This window comes from Pseudophryne corroboree, chromosome 3 (genome assembly GCF_028390025.1).
Source record: "Pseudophryne corroboree isolate aPseCor3 chromosome 3, aPseCor3.hap2, whole genome shotgun sequence".
NCBI classification, from domain to species: domain Eukaryota; kingdom Metazoa; phylum Chordata; class Amphibia; order Anura; family Myobatrachidae; genus Pseudophryne; species Pseudophryne corroboree.
The window spans coordinates 276571953-276590371 of record NC_086446.1 but is presented as its reverse complement, the minus strand read 5'-3'; the positions used below and the strand labels follow the sequence as shown (position 1 = coordinate 276590371).

The 18419-nt window shown below is 47.8% G+C and overlaps 1 protein-coding gene across 4 annotated transcripts in view; it reads left to right on the top strand.

Annotated features, from left to right (window-relative positions):
• The window catches only part of HELZ2 (helicase with zinc finger 2), a 200538-nt gene that overhangs the window by 116100 nt on the left and 66019 nt on the right, over positions 1-18419 (top strand). For all 4 annotated transcript variants that reach the window (XM_063959139.1, XM_063959142.1, XM_063959141.1 and 1 more), the window contains 3 exons: positions 6770-6855; positions 8014-8142; positions 8229-8384. In XM_063959139.1, coding sequence (XP_063815209.1) covers positions 6770-6855; positions 8014-8142; positions 8229-8384 — 371 coding nt within the window. The remainder of the gene's footprint in view (positions 1-6769; positions 6856-8013; positions 8143-8228; positions 8385-18419) is intronic.

Here is an 18419-nt window from a genome sequence, read left to right as displayed (position 1 = left end):
TTCTGACTGGCTGGCGGCCTGCGCTTCGTTTGAAATGCTGCCAGCGCGGTCAGTGTGTGTGTGTGTCCATGGCTGGTGCCCGCGGCCCGCCTAAGTAGTAAGTGTTTATCTTATCGCTACCTACACCCACTCTCCCTCACTGCTCCAGACATCCTCCCTCTGCTCGCTACACCCACCGGCACCTTCCCTTCCTGTACCTTACATGCTCACTACACACCCACCCTCCCACTGCTCCCTACACCCACTCTCCCGCTGCTCCCTACACCCACCCTCCCGCTGCTCCCTACACCCACTCTCCCGCTGCTCCCTACACCCACCCTCCCTTCTTGTTCCTTACATGCTCCCTACACCCACCCTCCCTTGCTCCCTACATCCACCCTGCCTTGCTGCCCTCCACATATACTTTCCCTGCTCCCTACACTGATCCCTACTGCAATCCCGGGATCCCGGGATTGAGCATTTTTCAATCCCGAATCCCGGGATTGAAAAATGCCCCGGGATTGGCCTCCCTATTTGTCAGGTACCTCAGGTCACCCCTCTATATACCCCCACAAACGTGCGCTTGTGCAGGTAACACAAAATTACATGGATACCGATTCTGACACTACAGATGGTGATGGGGATGAATTGCGGTGGTCCGCATCTCTTGCAAGGGGGGTGCAATTGTTGATAGAGGCTATCAGGGATGTGTTAAATGTTAATGATACCACACCTGAGCAGGTTGAGGAGGCTTTCTTCACTGAAAACAAGAAAGCCTTGCTAACCTTCCCTGCGTCAAAGGAGCTGAATGCTATATTTGAAAAGGCCTGGGTGAATCCTGAAACGAAGTTTCAGATCCCTAAGAGGATTCTGGTAGCTTTTCCTTTCCCGGAGGAGGATAGGAAAAAGTGGGAAAACCCGCCGATTGTTGACGCATCTGTATCCAGACTCTCAAAGAAGGTGGTTTTACCGGTACCGGGAGCTACCGCCTTAAAGGAGCCGGCAGATAGGAAAATTGATAATACTCTGAAATCAATATACACTGCTTCAGGGGCCATATTGCGTCCCACTATTGCTAGTGCATGGATTGCAAGGGCAATAGTGAAGTGGTCGGCTGCCTTAATGGAGGATTTGGATACGATGGATAGGGATGACGTTGCACTGTATTTACGCAACATTCATGATTCTGCAGGTTTTATGGTAGAATCCATGAAAGAGCTGGGTTCCATGGCTGCGGGTATTTCTTCCATGTCTGTTTCAGCTCGTCGGGGACTGTGGCTCCGCCAGTGGTCGGCCGACGCGGAATCCAGAAAAAGCGTGGAGTCGCTGCCCTATACAGGCCAGACTCTCTTTGGGGAAGTCCTAGACGCGTGGATATCTACCGCTACAGCGGGTAAGTCTCCGTATCTTCCCTCAGCAGCATCTGCTCCGAAGAGATCCTTCTCCTCAGCTACGTAGCAGTCCTTTCGGCCCAACAAGTCCAGAAAGGCCAAATCATCCAATACCTTCTTCAGGGGAGGTAAGGTTGAATCCAAGAAGCCTGCCACCGCAGGTTCCCAAGAACAAAAGCCGGCTTCAGGTACCCCAAAGTTCTCTGCATGACGGTGGACGGGAAGGCATGGAGGTGGGGACAGTGGGAGCGAGACTCAGACAGTTCAGTCATGACTGGGTATTGTCCGGCCTGGATCCCTGGGTGGTAGATATTGTATCTCAGGGATACAGGCTGGAATTTCAAAGTCTCCCTCCTCATCGTTTTTTCTAGTCGGGCTTACCAACTCTGTTGGAGGACAGCACAGTGCTTCAAGACGCTGTCCAAAAGCTGTTGGAGGCACAAGTCATTGTGCTGGTACCACCGCACATGCTGACAAAGGATTATTACTCGAACCTTTTCGTGGTACCAAAACCTGGTTCGGTCAGGCCCGTTCTGAACCTAAAATCATTGAACCCCTTTCTAAAGGAGTTCAAGTTCAAGATGGAGTCTCTCAGGGCGGTGATATCAGGTCTGGAAGAGGGGGAATTCCTGGTATCACTGGATATCAAGGATGCGTACCTTCACATTCCGATCTGGCTGCCGCATCAGACTTATCTCCGCTTCGCATTGCTGGACTGTCATTTTCAGTTCCAAGCCCTGCCATTCGGCCTCTCAACAGCACAGAGGGTGTTTACCAAGGTGATGGCGGAAATGATGATGCTACTACGCAAGCAGGGTGTGAACATCATTCCTTATCAGGACAATCTCCTGATAAAGGCATCGTCCAGGGAGAAGCTGCTGCAGTCCATTGTTCTCACAACGCGGCTGCTTCAGAGTCACGGGTGGATTCTGAATTTTCGAAAGTCACATTTGGAACCAACCCAGAGATTGTCATTTCTGGGAATGATCCTGGATATGGAAGTGCAGTGTGTGTTTCTTCCGCGGGACAAGGCGTTGGTGATCCAATCCATGTCCGGGATGTCTTGTAGCCAGCCCGGGTGTCGGTACATCAATGCATTCGCCTATTGGGAAAGATGGTGGCCTCTTACGAGGCTCTCCAGTACGGGAGGTTTCATGCTCGGACCTTCCATCTGGACATCCTGGACAAGTGGTCGGGATCTCACCTCCACATGCATCAGAGAATTCGTCTGTCACCAAGGGCAAGGATTTCACTCCTCTGGTGGCTCCAATTGCCTCACCTCCTGGAAGGCCGCAGGTTCGGGATTCAGGACTGGGTCCTGCTAACAACGGATGCGAGCCTCCGGGGCTGGGGAGCAGTCACTCAAGGGGTGACCTTCCAAGGACGGTGGTCAAGCCTGGAAGCCGGCCTGCCCATCAACATTCTGGAACTAAGAGCCATCTACAGCGGGCTTCTTCAGACGGCCCCTCTTCTAATAAACCGGGCCATTCAAGTGCAGTCGGACAACGTAACAGTGGCTTACATAAACCGACAGGGCGGAATGAAGAGCAGAGCGGCAATGTCAGAGGTCACAAGAATACTCCTCTGGACGGAAAAGCACGCACTGGCACTGTCAGCCATCTTCATTCCGGGAGTAGACAACTGGGAAGCAGACTTCCTCAGCAGACACGATCTCCACACGGGAGAGTGGGGTCTCCATCCGGAGGTGTTCAAGGAGGTAACAGATCTTTGGGGCCTACCCCAAATAGACATGATGGCCTCTCGTCTCAACAAGAAGCTTCAGCGTTATTGTTCCAGGTCGAGGGACCCACAGGCAGTGGTAGTGGACACCCTGGTGTCTCCGTGGCTGTTCCAGTTAGTGTACATGTTTCCACCTCTCCCACTGATCCAAAGAATCCTAAAACTCATAAGGAGAACAAGGGTTCACGCGATTCTCATTGCCCCAGACTGGCCAAGAAGGGCTTGGTACACGGACCTTCTGAATCTACTGCAAGATGAGCCAAGGCCTCTTCCTCTTCGAGAGGACCTGTTGCAGCAGGGGCCGTTCGCCTTTCAAGACTTACCGCGGCTACGTTTGACGGCATAGAAGTTGAGCGCCTGATTCTTGCTCGGAAGGGTATTCCGAAAGAAGTGATTCCTACCCTCATACAGGATGGGAAAGGGGTAACGTCTAAACATTACCATCGTATTTGGAAGAAATATGTCTCTTGGTGTGAGTCCAAGAAGTTTCCTGTGGTGGAATTTCAAGTGGGATGTTTCCTCCTCTTCCTGCAGGCAGGAGTGGATATGGGGCTGAGATTGGGATCTGTAAAGGTCCAGATTTCAGCCCTGCAATTGGCTGCCCTCCCTGGGGTTCAGACCTTTTTGAAGGGGGTTCTGCATATCCAACCTCCCTTTGTACCACCTACGGCGCCATGGGACCTTAACGAGGTGTTGCAGTTTCTCCAGTCGGATTGGTTTTAGCCTCTACAGGAGGTTGGGCTCAAATTTCTTACATGGAAGGTGGTCACTTTGTTGGCCTTAGCTTCTGCTAGGCGTGTCTCTGAGCTGGGGGCTTTATCCTGTAAAAGCCCTTACTTGGTCTTCCATGAGGATAGAGCGGTGCTCCGTACTCGCCAGCAGTTCCTTCCAAAGGTTGTGTCGGCATTTCATATCAACCAACCTATTGTGGTGCCAGTGGCTACTACTCAATTACTTCAAAGTCCTTGGATGTCGTGAGGGGTCTGAAGATTTACGTTAAGAGAACCTCTCATCACAGGAAGTCGGTATCTCTGTTTATCCTATACGATCCCAAGAAAATTGGGTATCCTGCTATTAAGCAGTCGATTTCTCGCTGGATTAGGTTCACTATCCAGCATGCCTATTCTACGGCAGGACTGCCGTGTCCAAAATCTGCTAAGGCCCACTCTACTCATAAGGTGGGGTCTTCCTGGGCGGCTGCCCGGTGTGTCTCAGCAGTACAACTTTGCCTAGCGGCAACTTGGTCTGGGTCGAACACATTTGCAAAGTTCTACAGGTTCGATACTTTGGCCTCCGATGATCTGAAGTTCGGTCAATCAGTTCTGCAGTAGCCTCTGTGCTCTCCCTCCCGTTCTGGGAGCTTTGGTACATCCCCATGGTACTAATGTGGATCCTAGCATCCTCTAGGAGGTAATAGAAAATAGGATTTTGGTACCTACCGGTAAATCCTTTCCTCGTAGTCCGTAGAGGATGCTGGGTGCCCGCCCAGCGCTTCGTTTTCCTGCTGTTGTTATTTGGTTCAGTACCACTTTGTTTAGTTGTGTACTGCATTGTTACTTGGTAAGTAATGTTTCAGCCGTTGCTATATAGTTCAAGCTAGTTGTCTTGACGTGCCTGGTATGTGTGAACTGGTATGAATCTCACCACTATCTGTGTTAAGTCCTTCTCTCGAAGTATGTTGTCTCCTCGTGCAGTTTTTAGACTGAGTCTGGTAAGAGGGGCATAGAGGGAGGAGCCAGCCCACACTTTTAAAGTGCCAATGGCTCCTGGTGGACCTGTCTATACCCCATGGTACTAATGTGGACCCCAGCATCCTCTATGGACTACGAGGAAAGGATTTACCGGTAGGTACCAAAATCCTATTTTTTTTCCTTCACAATTCTACACACAATACCCTATAATGATAACATGAAAAAAATTTTTTTTTTTTAGATTTTTGCTAATTTATTAAAAATAAAAAACTAAGAAATCACATGTACATAAGTATTTACAGCCTTTGCTCAATACTTTGTTGATGCACCTTTTGGCAGCAATTACAGCATCAAGTCTTTTTGAATAGGATGCCACAAGCTTGGCACACCTATCTGTGGGCAGTTTCACCCATTCCTCTTTGCAGCATCTCTCAGACTCCATCAGGTTGGATGGGAAGCATGGGTGCCAAGCCATTTTCAGATCTCTTCAGAGATGTTCAATCGGATTCAAGTCAGGACTCTGGCTGGTCCACTCAAGGACATTCACAGAGTTGTCCTGAAGCCACTCCTTTGATGTCTTGGCTGTGTGCTTAGGGTCGTTGTCCTGCTGAAAGATGAACCGTCGCCCCAGTCTGAAGTCAAGAGCACTCTAGAGCAGGTTTTCATCCAGGATGTCTCTGTACATTACTGCATTCATCTTTACCTCTATCCTGACTAGTTTCCCAGTTCCTGCCGCTGAAAAACATCCCCACAGCATGATGTTGCCACCACCATGGATGGTATTGGCCTGGTACTGAGTGGTGCCTGGTCAGACCAGAGACTTTTGTTTCTCATGGTCTGAGAGTCCTTCAGGTGCATTTTGCAAACTCCTGGTGGGCTGCCATGTGCATTTTACTAAGGAGTGGCTTCCATCTGGCCACTCTACCATACAGACCTGATTGGTGGATTGCTGCAGAAATGTTACCCTTCTGGAAGGTTCTCCTCTCTCCACAGAGGAATGCTGTAGCTCTGACGGAGTGACCATCGGGTTGTTGGTCACCTCCCTGACTAGGGCCCTTCTCCCCGATCGATTAGTTTTGACGCTGTTCAGCTCTAGAAAGAGTCCTGGTGGTTCCAAACTTCTTCCATTTACGGATGATGGAGGCCACTGTGCTCATTGGGACCTTCAAAGCAGCAGATATTTTTCTGTACCATTCCTCGGATTTGTGCCTACAGACAATTCCTTTCACTTCATGCTTGGTTTGTGCTCAGACATGCACTGTCAAGTGTGGGACCTTATATAGACAGGTGTGTGCCTTTCCAAATCAAGTCCTAACAACTGAATTTACCACAGGTGGACACCAATTAAACTGTAGGAACATCTCGGGAATGATCAGTGGAAATAGGATGCACCTGAGCTCAATTTTGAGCTTCATGGCAAAGGCTGTGAATACTTATGTACATGTGACTTCTTAGTTTTTTATTCTTAAAAAATTTGCAAAAATGTCAAAAACATTTTTTTCATGTTGTTATTATGGGGTATTGTGTGTTGAATTTTGAGGTAAAAATTGATTATTTCCATTTTGGAATAAGGCTGGAACATAACAAAATGTGGAAAGAGTGAAGCGCTGTGAATACTTTCCGCCGGATGCTCTTTATGTATATACACACACACATATGCGTGTATATATATATATATATATATATATACATACACACACACACACACACACACACACACACACACACACACACACACACACACACACACACAAGGCATCTGTGGCTTCCCCACAAATACCCAAATCTCCATGGTCTTCAAAACATCAGTCTAGAGAAAATGAAACCATATGTTTACATTTTGGAAAGCTTAACCTATTTTTAATCTGTTAGAATGAATCTATCCCTTTTAGTGCCCTCTGAAGCCCAACTCGTTTGATTTATCCTAGATTGATTATAATAGGGAATGCTTTGTCCTTGCCCCCTCAGACGGAAGGAGATGGCTCTGGGTGAACTAGCTGGTGCCTCCGAACTCGCAAAGAATATTGTGCTTGGAAAACAGATTCCTGATCGAGGTACGGACCCAGGGAGACTATGTAGCATAGCATAGAGATGATGCAGCAGGGATTCATAGAATAAGATGCAGGTGGATGTAAGATCAATACCGGAATAGAAGAGAGTGTAGAATACAATGGAGATGGATATGTGTATGAGAGAACAGAATCTAAATTTTAAAAATAAGGTTCTGATTGTTTAGAACAAAATGGAGGTGGCTATATTACTGATCATGACATAATGAAGGTGTATGAATGGCTGATCATGACAAAGCAAAAATATATAAATTAATTGTCATGAAAAAATTATATATGAATGTCTGATGACAAGTGTATGACGAATCATGCCAAAATGGAGATATATGTATGGCTGAATAGAGGGGTGTCTCTAGTACTCTGTTACAGCACTAGGGTCTCTAGTGACCCTAGTGCTCAGAGTTCCACTGCACTGCCAGCAAGAGAGCAGAAGGCCCAGACGGAGACTGCACACAGGCCTCCTCATTTCACTGGCAGTGCAGTGGAACTCTTAAGCACAAGGGTAAGTAGAGACCATACAATGTACCAGAGTCCAGTGCACATGCGCAGCTCTCCCTGGAAAATAGTGCGGTGGCCATTTTCCCAGCATTTTTCCTACTGCGTGTGTGGAAAAATGGCCACCACGCCATCTTCCCGGTGATCTGTGTAGCACTGCTGCTAACATGGGACTCTGAGGGTGTTATTATTCAATAAATTGGTGCAGGTTGTGTGGTGTGGACCCTCCTGGACCCAGGGGCTTGTGTTACCAGACACATTGCACCCATTATAGATATGCCAGTGACTGAATAGAACAAAATGGAGGTGTATGAAGGATGAGGACAAAATGGAGATTTATAAATAAATGATCATGGCAAAATAGAGGTGTATGTAACAGCAAAATTTATGACGGGCTGATCAAGAAAAAATGTAGGTATTTAAATGACTAATCATGATAAAATGTAGGTGTATATATGGATCCTGACAATATGGGAGGTGTACCTGTGTTTAGTAGTGTGCATCTGTAAAGGTATGGCAATATGGAAGAGCAGTTAGCAGCTGTTTATCATGATCGGCATAGGCAGAGCAACCAATGCTGTGCAGAAATAAAACATTGGCAGTACATTGTCTGCTGCATACTTACATCTCTCCTCTTCTGTCTTTCAGATTTGAACACTAAGTTTAAGTCCCAGAGGTCTTTTACTCTCCCAGACTTTTCACCTCTAAACAACAGTCAGACAGAAGCTGTGCGCAAAGCTCTAACACAGCCCTTCACCCTCATACAAGGGCCACCTGGTAAGTGTTATTCTACCATAAACCAATAGCCATTGTTCGATCCATACATATATACTACTAACCTGAGAATCCTTTTCTCCCATCAGGCACAGGAAAAACTGTTGTTGGTGCTCACCTGGTTTATTGGTTCAATCAGGTGAACCAGCATCAGGAGACCCCAACGGGTAATGAAGAGGAAGAGCCTGGTAGGCGAATGCTTATGTATTGTGGGCCTTCAAACAAGTCTGTGGATGTTGTAGCTGGTAAGTTAAAATAAACAAACCTTGTGCGTGATTGGGCAAGCACTATTGGGCATTCTGATATGAAATTCTGAACAGGTATTAATTTGTTGAAACGCGATATGTGTACTATTTTTATTTAAGGTTGACAAATTTTAATAGACAACAAAACCTAAAAAATGAACTTTTCATATATAAAACATTTAGGAAAAAAACATTATACACTTATTTTTTACTGCACCACTCTCATAAAGTGTGAAATATCACTGGGATCGGTATGTGCAAAATTTTAAACAATGCAGGCATATATGTACTAGTCACGAGTGATATATCGTGGATATCAAAATCCTCAAAAAATCCAGCACCAAACCGTTAAGTATTGCTCGCCAAAACACAAGTTCCCATCCTAATATGCTGTAATTAGCTATCAGGGGTGCCACTGCTGAACTCTTAAACAATATATCCTAGGGAGGCAAGACCCAAGTGAGATCAAAAATGTGCAGTGCATTTAACACTCAAAACAGTCACGTTAAAACACCATAATCTTTATTAACTATGAGTAAAAATGAATCTAATTATATTCTATGGGGAAGTGGGAACACCTTAAAACTGCACACCCTAATTCTAAACATACAAAATCCTAATCACGGTCTGGCCAGACATGTTGAAGTGACTTTGGCCCTCATTCCGAGTTGATCGGTCGCAAGGCGAATTTAGCAGAGTTACACACGCTAAGCCGCCGCCTACTGGGAGTGAATCTTAGCTTCTTAAAATTGCGAACGATGTATTCGCAATATTGCGATTACTAACTACTTAGCAGTTTCAGAGTAGCTCCAGACTTACTCTGCCTGTGCGATCATTTCAGTGCTTGTCGTTCCTGGTTGACGTCACAAACACACCCAGCGTTCGCCCAGGCACTCCCACCGTTTCTCCGGCCACTCCTGCGTTTTTTCCGGAAACGGTAGCGTTTTCAGCCACACGCCCCTGAAACGCCGTGTTTCCGCCCAGTAACACCCATTTCCTGTCAATCACATTACGATCGCCGGAGCGAAGAAAAAGCCGTGAGTAAAAATACTTTCATCATAGTAAAGTTACTTGGCGCAGTCGCAGTGCGAACATTGCGCATGCGTACTAAGCGGATTTTCACTGCGATGCGATGAAAAATACCGAGCGAACAACTCGGAATGAGGGCCTTTATTTGCATTATTACTAACAAGCAGCTTAAAAGTTTCCACGCACAATTTATATTACTTTTTCTGCTTTACTAAATCAGGTGTATTTACATCACTGAATTTGCAATAGACTCTTGCAGCTGTGGAGGACAGAATAATATATACAGAAACACAGGAACAAATGGTTATTTTCTGCTGCGGGGTACACTGGGCTCCACAAGGATTGGACCATGGGGTGTAGAGTAGGATCTTGATCCGAGGCACCAACAGGCTCAAAGCTTTGACTGTTCCCAGAATGCACAGCGCCGTCTCCTCTATAACCCCGCCTCCCTGCACAGGAGCTCAGTTTTGTAAGTTGGTGCTGCAGTAAGCAGGCACTTAACAGGGGGGATGCTCCAGGTAGCTCTAAAAAGAGCTTTTTTGTGAGAAAAAAGTGAAGACTTCAAGGGCAGCAGCGGTGGTAACTATCAGGAGACATTCACTGCTGCAGCTCCAGCTCTCCCCAGCGGCGCTGTACACTCCCAAGCCCTGGTTGCCGGGTACCTACAGCGGAGGCTCCGGTCTTCTTCACATTAGACACACACGGCTGGGGCTCTCCAGGATCGCGTGGCCGCGCTTCGGGAGGTGGTAAGTGGGTCCCGCTTGCGGGACCCGGTCTTTATCGCGATCCGGCGCGGTCAGTGGGAGGCGGGCCGCGCGCGCTGGCGGTGGACACTGTGGCAGTACAGGCGATCCCACTAGATCACCAGGGCATGGGCGCAGGTCAGGTTTTCTCTGTAAACCGATTTTTATATCGCCCACAGTACCCGGTGGTTTTGCCAGCAGGGGGATAAGGCTTAGACCTGAAGCCCCCCCTCAGCCCCAGGGCGCCGTTTCTAGCAAGTGTTCCCGCCCTGGAGCTGCATCTCTGTCTTTTCCTCACTCCCTGTCAGTGTCTGCGGCGCCATTATCCCTCAGCTCACTGTTCCTGGGACTGCTTGGGCAAATCCTCCTATGTAAAGCTACCTGGTTGTCAGCGCTGTGTCTTTACATGACACTTAAGTATTCTACCTGCCTTTTTAGACAGTGATAGTTAAGAAAGAGTGCATTTAGTCAGGGTTTTATAGTACAATTACCCTGTGATATACATCCAGTTCTTACTGTGTACTGTTATATCTCTTGTTTTATAGCTGTGTAAGCTGGTCCAGTGCACTATTATTGTCAGTAATAACCTCTGCATTGTACAAACTGTGACTTTCTGTGTGTGCATTTGATAGCTGAGTGTTGTCCATTTCGTGTCTTTCACTCAACTTGCTATCCCTATATTCTATAACCTGAGGGGGCTTGGTGCGTCAGGTTTTATCTAATATAGGATTTTCACAAAGATATACTGTATTACGTATTTTTCTCTGTGATTTAGTCACCATATCTCTCCTTTATCTCTGCTAGTGCTGACTACACTGCGCAGGGGTTTGGGTTTAGAGGTATAGTGCTGCTGATAATTGTACTGTGTTACCTCATACTGCAAGTTATATCATGTCTGCTTCTGAGGGTAACGGTTCTGGGGCTGAACACACTACAGGTGTTGCTGAAGCCACGGACCCTTATGGGGAGAATATAGCAGCTGTGGGCTCTGGTTCTGGGGGCTCTTTGCCCCCCAGTGGGACTGTGGCAATAGAGGCACATACTGACCCACCGTGGGCGACCTTTTCCACGCTTTTGCATACGCTAGTTCATAAACTAACACCCCCTATGGGACCCCCAATGCCGGTACACCCGTATGTGGTCCCTGCAGCTAACCCGCCGTGGGTGGACGATTTATCTGCTCAATTGAAGAAGTTGAACCAGTCCTTGACTACTAAAAAGTCTGACAAACGCTCACCTAAGTCCAAGGGGTCCTCTAAGCGAGCTCTTATCTCCTCACAATCCACTGCTGCCACTGACACCTCGTCTGATGAAGACGGCACGTACACTGACCCCACAGGTTCTGACTCAGATACGGCTGATGGGGAGGGTAGTTCACATGTGGATGTTCCTGATCTTTTGGAGGCTATTAAGTTAATTCTACAGATTACGGATGATCCCGAGCCATCCGTCCCTCCTAAGAAACCAGATAGGTTCAAGCGTCAGAAGGTGGTTAAACAAGTTTTACCTCACTCTGACCACCTAGTGGATATACGTCAGGAACCCTGGGAAAACCCGGGTACGAACTTTGTGCCTCAAAAGAAGATGCTGGCTCACTACCCCCTCGCACCAGAGCTGTCTAAGAATTGGGAAACGCCTCCTCCAGTGGACTCACTTGTGGCTAGGATGGTGGTTTTCTCAGCCTTACCTGTCACTACCGTCACGTCTCTAAAAGAGCCTACGGATAAACGTGTCGAGGGTTGTCTAAAAGCGATTTACACCCTCACGGGTGCTGCGCAAAGGCCCACTATTGCAGCTACATGGGCTGCCGAGGCTATTGAAGCATGGGCCTTGGAGTTAGAAGCTGAAATCTCCTCTGACCATGCTAGACAGTGCTTGTCATATATTGTCACAGCTTCTCGATATATTAAAGAGGCGGCTTCTGATGCCGGTATCCTAACAGCCAAGGCCTCTACTACGTCAGTCCTGGCTCGCCGGATATTGTGGCTGAGATCCTGGTCTGTGGATCTGGACTCTAGAAAAACCCTGGAGGTACTCCTTTTCAAGGGAGATATTCTGTTTGGGGAGGACTTAAATAAGATAGTGGCTGACTTGGCTACTGCCAAAACTGCCTGTCTGCCAAATACCGCTCCTTCTGTGTCGAAGGCTAAAGGTACGTCCTTTCGCCCCTTTCGCCCTTCAGGTAAAGCAAAAGGTCAGGCATACCACAAGCAGGCCCGCACTTCCAAACCTGGTAAGCCGAAGCCCAAAAGAGCCTGGGCTGCCCGTCAGCCAGCTTCCAAGACCGATAAGCCTGCCGCATGATGGGGCGGGCCTCCCCCTGGGAAATCCCAGGGTGGGGGGCCGGCTTCTAGGGTATACCCAGGAATGGTTGAAGACCACTTCAGATGCCTGGGTACAGGAAGTCGTCACTCGAGGTTACGCCATAGCCTTCAAAAACCGACCCCCTCAATTTTGCCAGACAGATGTCCCGTTGGACCAGACAAAGGCAAACACTCTGCATTCGGTGGTACAGACCCTCCTGGATACAGGAGTTGTAGTACAGGTGCCTCTTGTTCAGAGGGGCCAAGGGGTACTATTCTCCGCTATTTCTAATCCCGAAACCGAATGGGTCCTCCCGGTCCATTCTCAACCTCAAGGCATTGAACAGGTTTGTGAAGGTTTTCAAGTTCCGTATGGAAATCCTTCGCTCTATAGTTCTGGCCTTGGAGCCTGGGGACTACATGGTCTCCCTGGACATACAGGATGCTTACCTGCATATTCCTATAGCAGCGTCACATCAGCAATATCTGAGGTTCGCTATTGGCAACCTCCATTACCAGTTTTGGGCATTACCTTTTGGTTTAACAACGGCTCCGCGAGTCTTCACCAAAGTCATGGCGGTGATGACGGTGGTACTCCGCCGTCAAGGGATCAGGATACTGCCGTACCTGGACGACTTGTTAATCCTGGCAAATTCCCCAGAACTTCTCCTACGTCATCTGGATATGATGGTCCGGTTTCTACAAGCCCACGGGTGGCTCATCAACTGGAAGAAATCTTCCCTGGTCCCTGCTCAGAGCATGGTGCACCTGGGAGCGCTATTGAACTCTCACAACCAGCGGTTGTTCTTGTCTCAGGAGAAAGTCCTGAAGCTTCAGGACAGGATTCGTTGCTTCCTTTCTCGTCCGCAAGTGTCGATACATTCGGCAATGCAGGTGCTGGGTCTCATGGTCTCAGCATTTGACATGGTGGAGTATGCTTAATTTCATTCTCGCCCCCTCCAGAGGCTGATTCTAGCCAAGTGGGACGGCCTGCCTCACCGGATCAGGTCTCACATGATCTCATTGACTCCGGAGGTCCGTCTGTTGCTGCTTTGGTGGCTCCGGGACCAACAATTGTGCAGGGGCCGTCCCTTCTAGATATCCAACTGGGTCCTGTTGACGACAGATGCCAGTCTAAGAGGTTGGGGCGCTCCCTTCAGGGTCGGTGGACCAAGGAGGAATCTCTCCTCTCGATCAACATTCTGGAATTGCGGGCAGTCTTCAATGCATTGAACCTGGCACAACATTTAATTCAGAACCATCCTGTTCAAGTACAGTCGGACAACGCCACCACAGTGGCTTACAGAAATCATCAAGGCGGCACTCGAAGCCGTTTGGCAATGAAGGAAGTTTCACGGATTCTACGTTAGGCGGAACGCCATCTACTGGCCATATGGCCAATATTCATTCCGGGAGTCCTGAATTGGGAAGCGGACTGGGGAAGCGGACTGGGAAGCAAATTGGGAAATGTCAGTCGTCAGGACATGCATGCCGGTGAGTGGGGCCTCCATCCAGAGGTGTTTCAACTCCTAGTGGAAAAGTGGGGTCTTCCAGATGTAGATCTGATGGCGTCTCGACACAATCACAAGGTTCCGATCTTCGGAGCAAGGACAAGGGATCCTCAAGCAGCATTCGTGGATGCGCTGGCGGTGCCGAGGAGGTTTCGGCTGCCGTACGTGTTCCCTCCTGTGTCACTCCTGCCCAGGGTAATTCGGAAGTTCAAGCAAGAAAAAGGAAATCTGCTTCTCATAGCTCCGGCGTGGCCCAGATGGCACTGGTTCTCAGACCTGCAATGCCTATCAGAGCTGCAAGGCCTATCGTCAGAGCGTCCACTTCTACTTCCGCAACGCCCAGACCTCCTCGATCAGGGCCCCTGTGTCTACCAGGACCTAGCCCGGCTGTCTTTGACGGCGTGGCTCTTGAAGCTTCCGTCTTGAGGGCTAAGGGTTTTTCTGAAGAGGTCATTAAAACTATGTTGCGGGCCCGGAAACCGGCTTCTGCGCGGATTTACTATAGGGTCTGGCATTCCTACTTTCTTTGGTGCGCATCTAATAATTATGACGCTTCCAAGTTTAGTACAGCCAAACTTTTGGCTTTTCTGCAGCAGGGCCTAGATTTAGGCCTGCGTCTGGCATCCCTCAAGGTTCATATTTCGGCCTTGTCGGTGTGGTTTCAGAGAAAAATTGCGACTTTATCTGATGTTCATACTTTCACTCATGGTGTGTTGCGTATCCAACCTCCCTATATCCCGCCTGTGGCCCCTTGGGACTTGTCGGTGGTTTTGGAGGCGTTGCAGGAGCCTCCGTTTGAACCCCTGGGTTCAGCTGACCTTAAGTGGCTTTCCCTTAAGGTGGTGTTCTTGCTAGCTATTGCCTCTGCTAGAAGAGCGTCGGATCTGGGTGCCTTGACTTGTAGTTTCCCCTTATCTGATTTTTCACTGTGACTGGGCGGTTCTTAGGACTCATCCCGGATATTTGCCTAAGGTGGTTTCTTCGTTCCACCTTAATCAGGAGATTGTGGTTCCGGGCTTTGTCTCTCCTGATTTGTCTTCCAAAGAGCGGTCTTTGGATGTGGTACGGGCTCTCCGTATCTATGTGAAGAGAAATGCTTCTATTCGAAAATCTGATTCTCTTTGTTTTGTTTGGATTTCACAAACGTGGCTGGCCTGCTCACAAGCAGTCCCTGGCCAGATGGATTAGAATGGTGACTGCACATGCTTATGTGAGGGCTGGTCTGTCAGCTCCTGCTCACATCACGGCCCATTCTACTCGGTCTGTTGGACCTTCTTGGGCGGCCCAACGTGATGCGACCCTTGAACAATTGTGCAAGGCGGCTACATGGTCCTCGGGGAACACGTTCATAAGGTTCTATGCCTTCGATACTGCCACTTCCCGGATGCTTCCTTTGGACGCCGGGTTCTTGTGCCCGCTACAGTGCGTCCCGTCCCATAGGGAACTGCTTTAGGACATCCCCATGGTCCAATCCTTGTGGAGCCCAGTGTACCCCGCAGCAGAAAACAAGATTTATGGTAAGAACTTACCTTTGTTAAATCTCTTTCTGCGAGGTACACTGGGCTCCACAAGGTGCCCACCCTGACGCACTTAGCTTCTTTGGGTTGGAATGGCATTAGCCGCTGACACTTCTCCTGTCGTGCGAGTCTGGTGTGTGTGGCTACTAACTGTTGTCGTCTCTTTTCCTGCTACTGCATTGGGCTGGTTAACTAAAAATTGAGCTCCTGTGCAGGGAGGCGGGGTTATAGAGGAGGCGGCGCTGTGCATTCTGGGAACAGTCAAAGCGTTGAGCCTGGTGGTGCCTCGGATCAAGATCCTACTCTACACCCCATGGTCCAATCCTTGTGGAGACCAGTGTACCTCGCAGAAGGAAATTTAACAAAGGTAAGTTCTTACCATAAATCTCATTTTAATATGCTCTAATTAGTTACCAAGCTGAGGACAAATGTGCGATCTAATCCAGTGGTGCACGCAGGGTGGGTTTCTGAGCACCCAGAACCCCCCCCTGACAAAAAAAATATTTTTTTGTTGCTTTTTACGGACCACAATTTAAGCCCCTCCCCTCCTGCCATTAGTCCCCGTCCCTTTAAAGACCCACGGATCGCGGGTTGTGCAGCAGATTCTTCCTGGCTGCTATTTGTCTACTAGCTGTGGTTCCCCCTGATCTCCACCTCCGTCCCTCCACTATCCAAGACTCCAGAGATGAATCTTATTAATGGCTGTCTGGCGTCCTCTGCAGCCTGCTGTCTTCCTGGTGGCACCTGTAAGTGCTTAATAAAAGTTTACTTTATTTTAATTATGGTCTATATATATTGTAAATGTTGATTTACTTACAGGACTAAAAGCAACACTTTAAAAAGACATTCAATACACTTTAAATGGAGCCGCTGCGGCCGCTGTAATTAATCCTTATCTTACATACTTTTTACCCAGTTTGCGTACAAAGCCCCGTACCGTGTACGCACTTTGCGTACAAACGCCCCAATGGTCGTACAAAGTACACGCAGTACGTACACACACAAAGACACGCCGTGAGCACTTTGCAGCTACACGTGTGACTATATTACACTTATATAACACTAGCAGGGAAAGAGACACGACACCAATTTGTATTTCAAAGACTATGTTGGGATCTGACCCACCAACGGTTCTTTACTTGCAGGGGGTTACAATAACAACAATACAATACAATAAGAAAAATGGCTACAGTCAATGGTACATACGTTTTGGTTTCGCCTGCGCTTCCCGGTCCGGTCCTCAATCATCAAGGTTGATGATCTTCAGAGATTGAGAGAGTGACCTGGCCTGCAGCTGGCTATTTATACATTTGTCCAAAACCTAACACAATGGGAACTGTAATCTCTTTATTTATTGGACACAGGGATGGTCATTTACAGTACAGGAGAGGTCATAGGTCAGTTTTAATAGGTGGGCGATGTCTGTTCCAGGTGCACTTGCAGATGGTCTCCTCTGGGTTCCCGCCGCATATCAAGTGTACAGTAATTACAGTTAATATTTATATTCTGCTCCTGCGCATAACTATTCACAGGAGCGTGCAATCTTCTGCAAACCAACACCGGAATATTGCTCTTAAAATACCCTACAGCTGGATACCAAACACCTCCTTATAACCTATTTCTGTCCCCTCCTGTCGTGTAAAGGTGAATCCCTTTGTTCTTATACCATTTAAACATGTGTAACTCACTGGTGTGGTGCAGGGAGACTATGTGTACATTGTGCACTATTTGGATTAAATATGTAATGTGTTTTTATGGCTTTTCCATGCGATTACAAACACTACCGTAATTACTCATACCACGCGCTGATACGCAGGACCGCGGGAGCGACCATACGCAAATTGCGAATATGCACACGCACGGCAGAACAAGCACGCACATGGAGGCCATATGTGTGTAGTTTGTACATGGTGTGTGTACTGCAATATTTTTCGACTTCGACAGTCCACCCTTTGGCAGTCATCAATAACTGCCACTGACTAATCAATAAACAGAAAAATATTACCTATACAATATATACAGAAGATGATCGGGGGAGAGTTGTAGGTGGGAAATGTATGACCTAGTGGGATAGTAAAAGCATGTATGTATGACTCAATGTCTGAGGGGCATGTATCATCGTGCCGTATATGTTCTAAATAAGCTTCAAGGTATTGCGAAGTATACATTAAATCCCTCTCAAGGGTCTATAAATGGGCAAACAAACACTACCGAGCTCTTTTCGGCTTCTTATTCCAACAAATGGGGAGCACATTTAGTTGATGATACATGGAGGGGGAACATATGTGAATGCTACTATATGTGTATAACACCTGTCGACTATGTGTGCCATTAACTGGAGGTTGCAGAGATGAATAGAAGACACATATATAAAAAATACATTCACATAAACATTTTGGGTAGGGTTGATGTATTTTCCGGTTGGATGTATCTGGGCAGAGGGGGAGACAGAGAAAAACAGGTGAAAGAAACAGGCCATGAAATTAATTTTTACAATCCTTATCATATCACAGTTTCTATTGAGGGGTCATAAATTAAATCTGCTGCTGTAACAGCGCCCTCGCTCCTTAGACTCATCAAATTTGTGCTGCGCTTGCGCCGCGTTAGAATTTGAACACACCTGAATATCAGACCAATAATTATGATGACTCCCAGGATACAAAGGAGAAACTTCCCCACACTCATAATGACATTCTGTGCCCACTCTCCTAACCCTGAGAACCATTTGCGTGGGTTCAACCATGAGACCCAGCTGGTCAGTTCATTACCCACATTCGCTAAGGTAAGGTTGTGCTTCCTCCTGAACTCCCACTTCAACTGTAAGATCTCGTCCATCTTCTGATCGATGATCTCTGTGGGGTCGTCAGTGCTGTTCGTAATATATGTACAGCACTTCACACCATATTGAGTTGCCAGAGTAACACAGTACCCA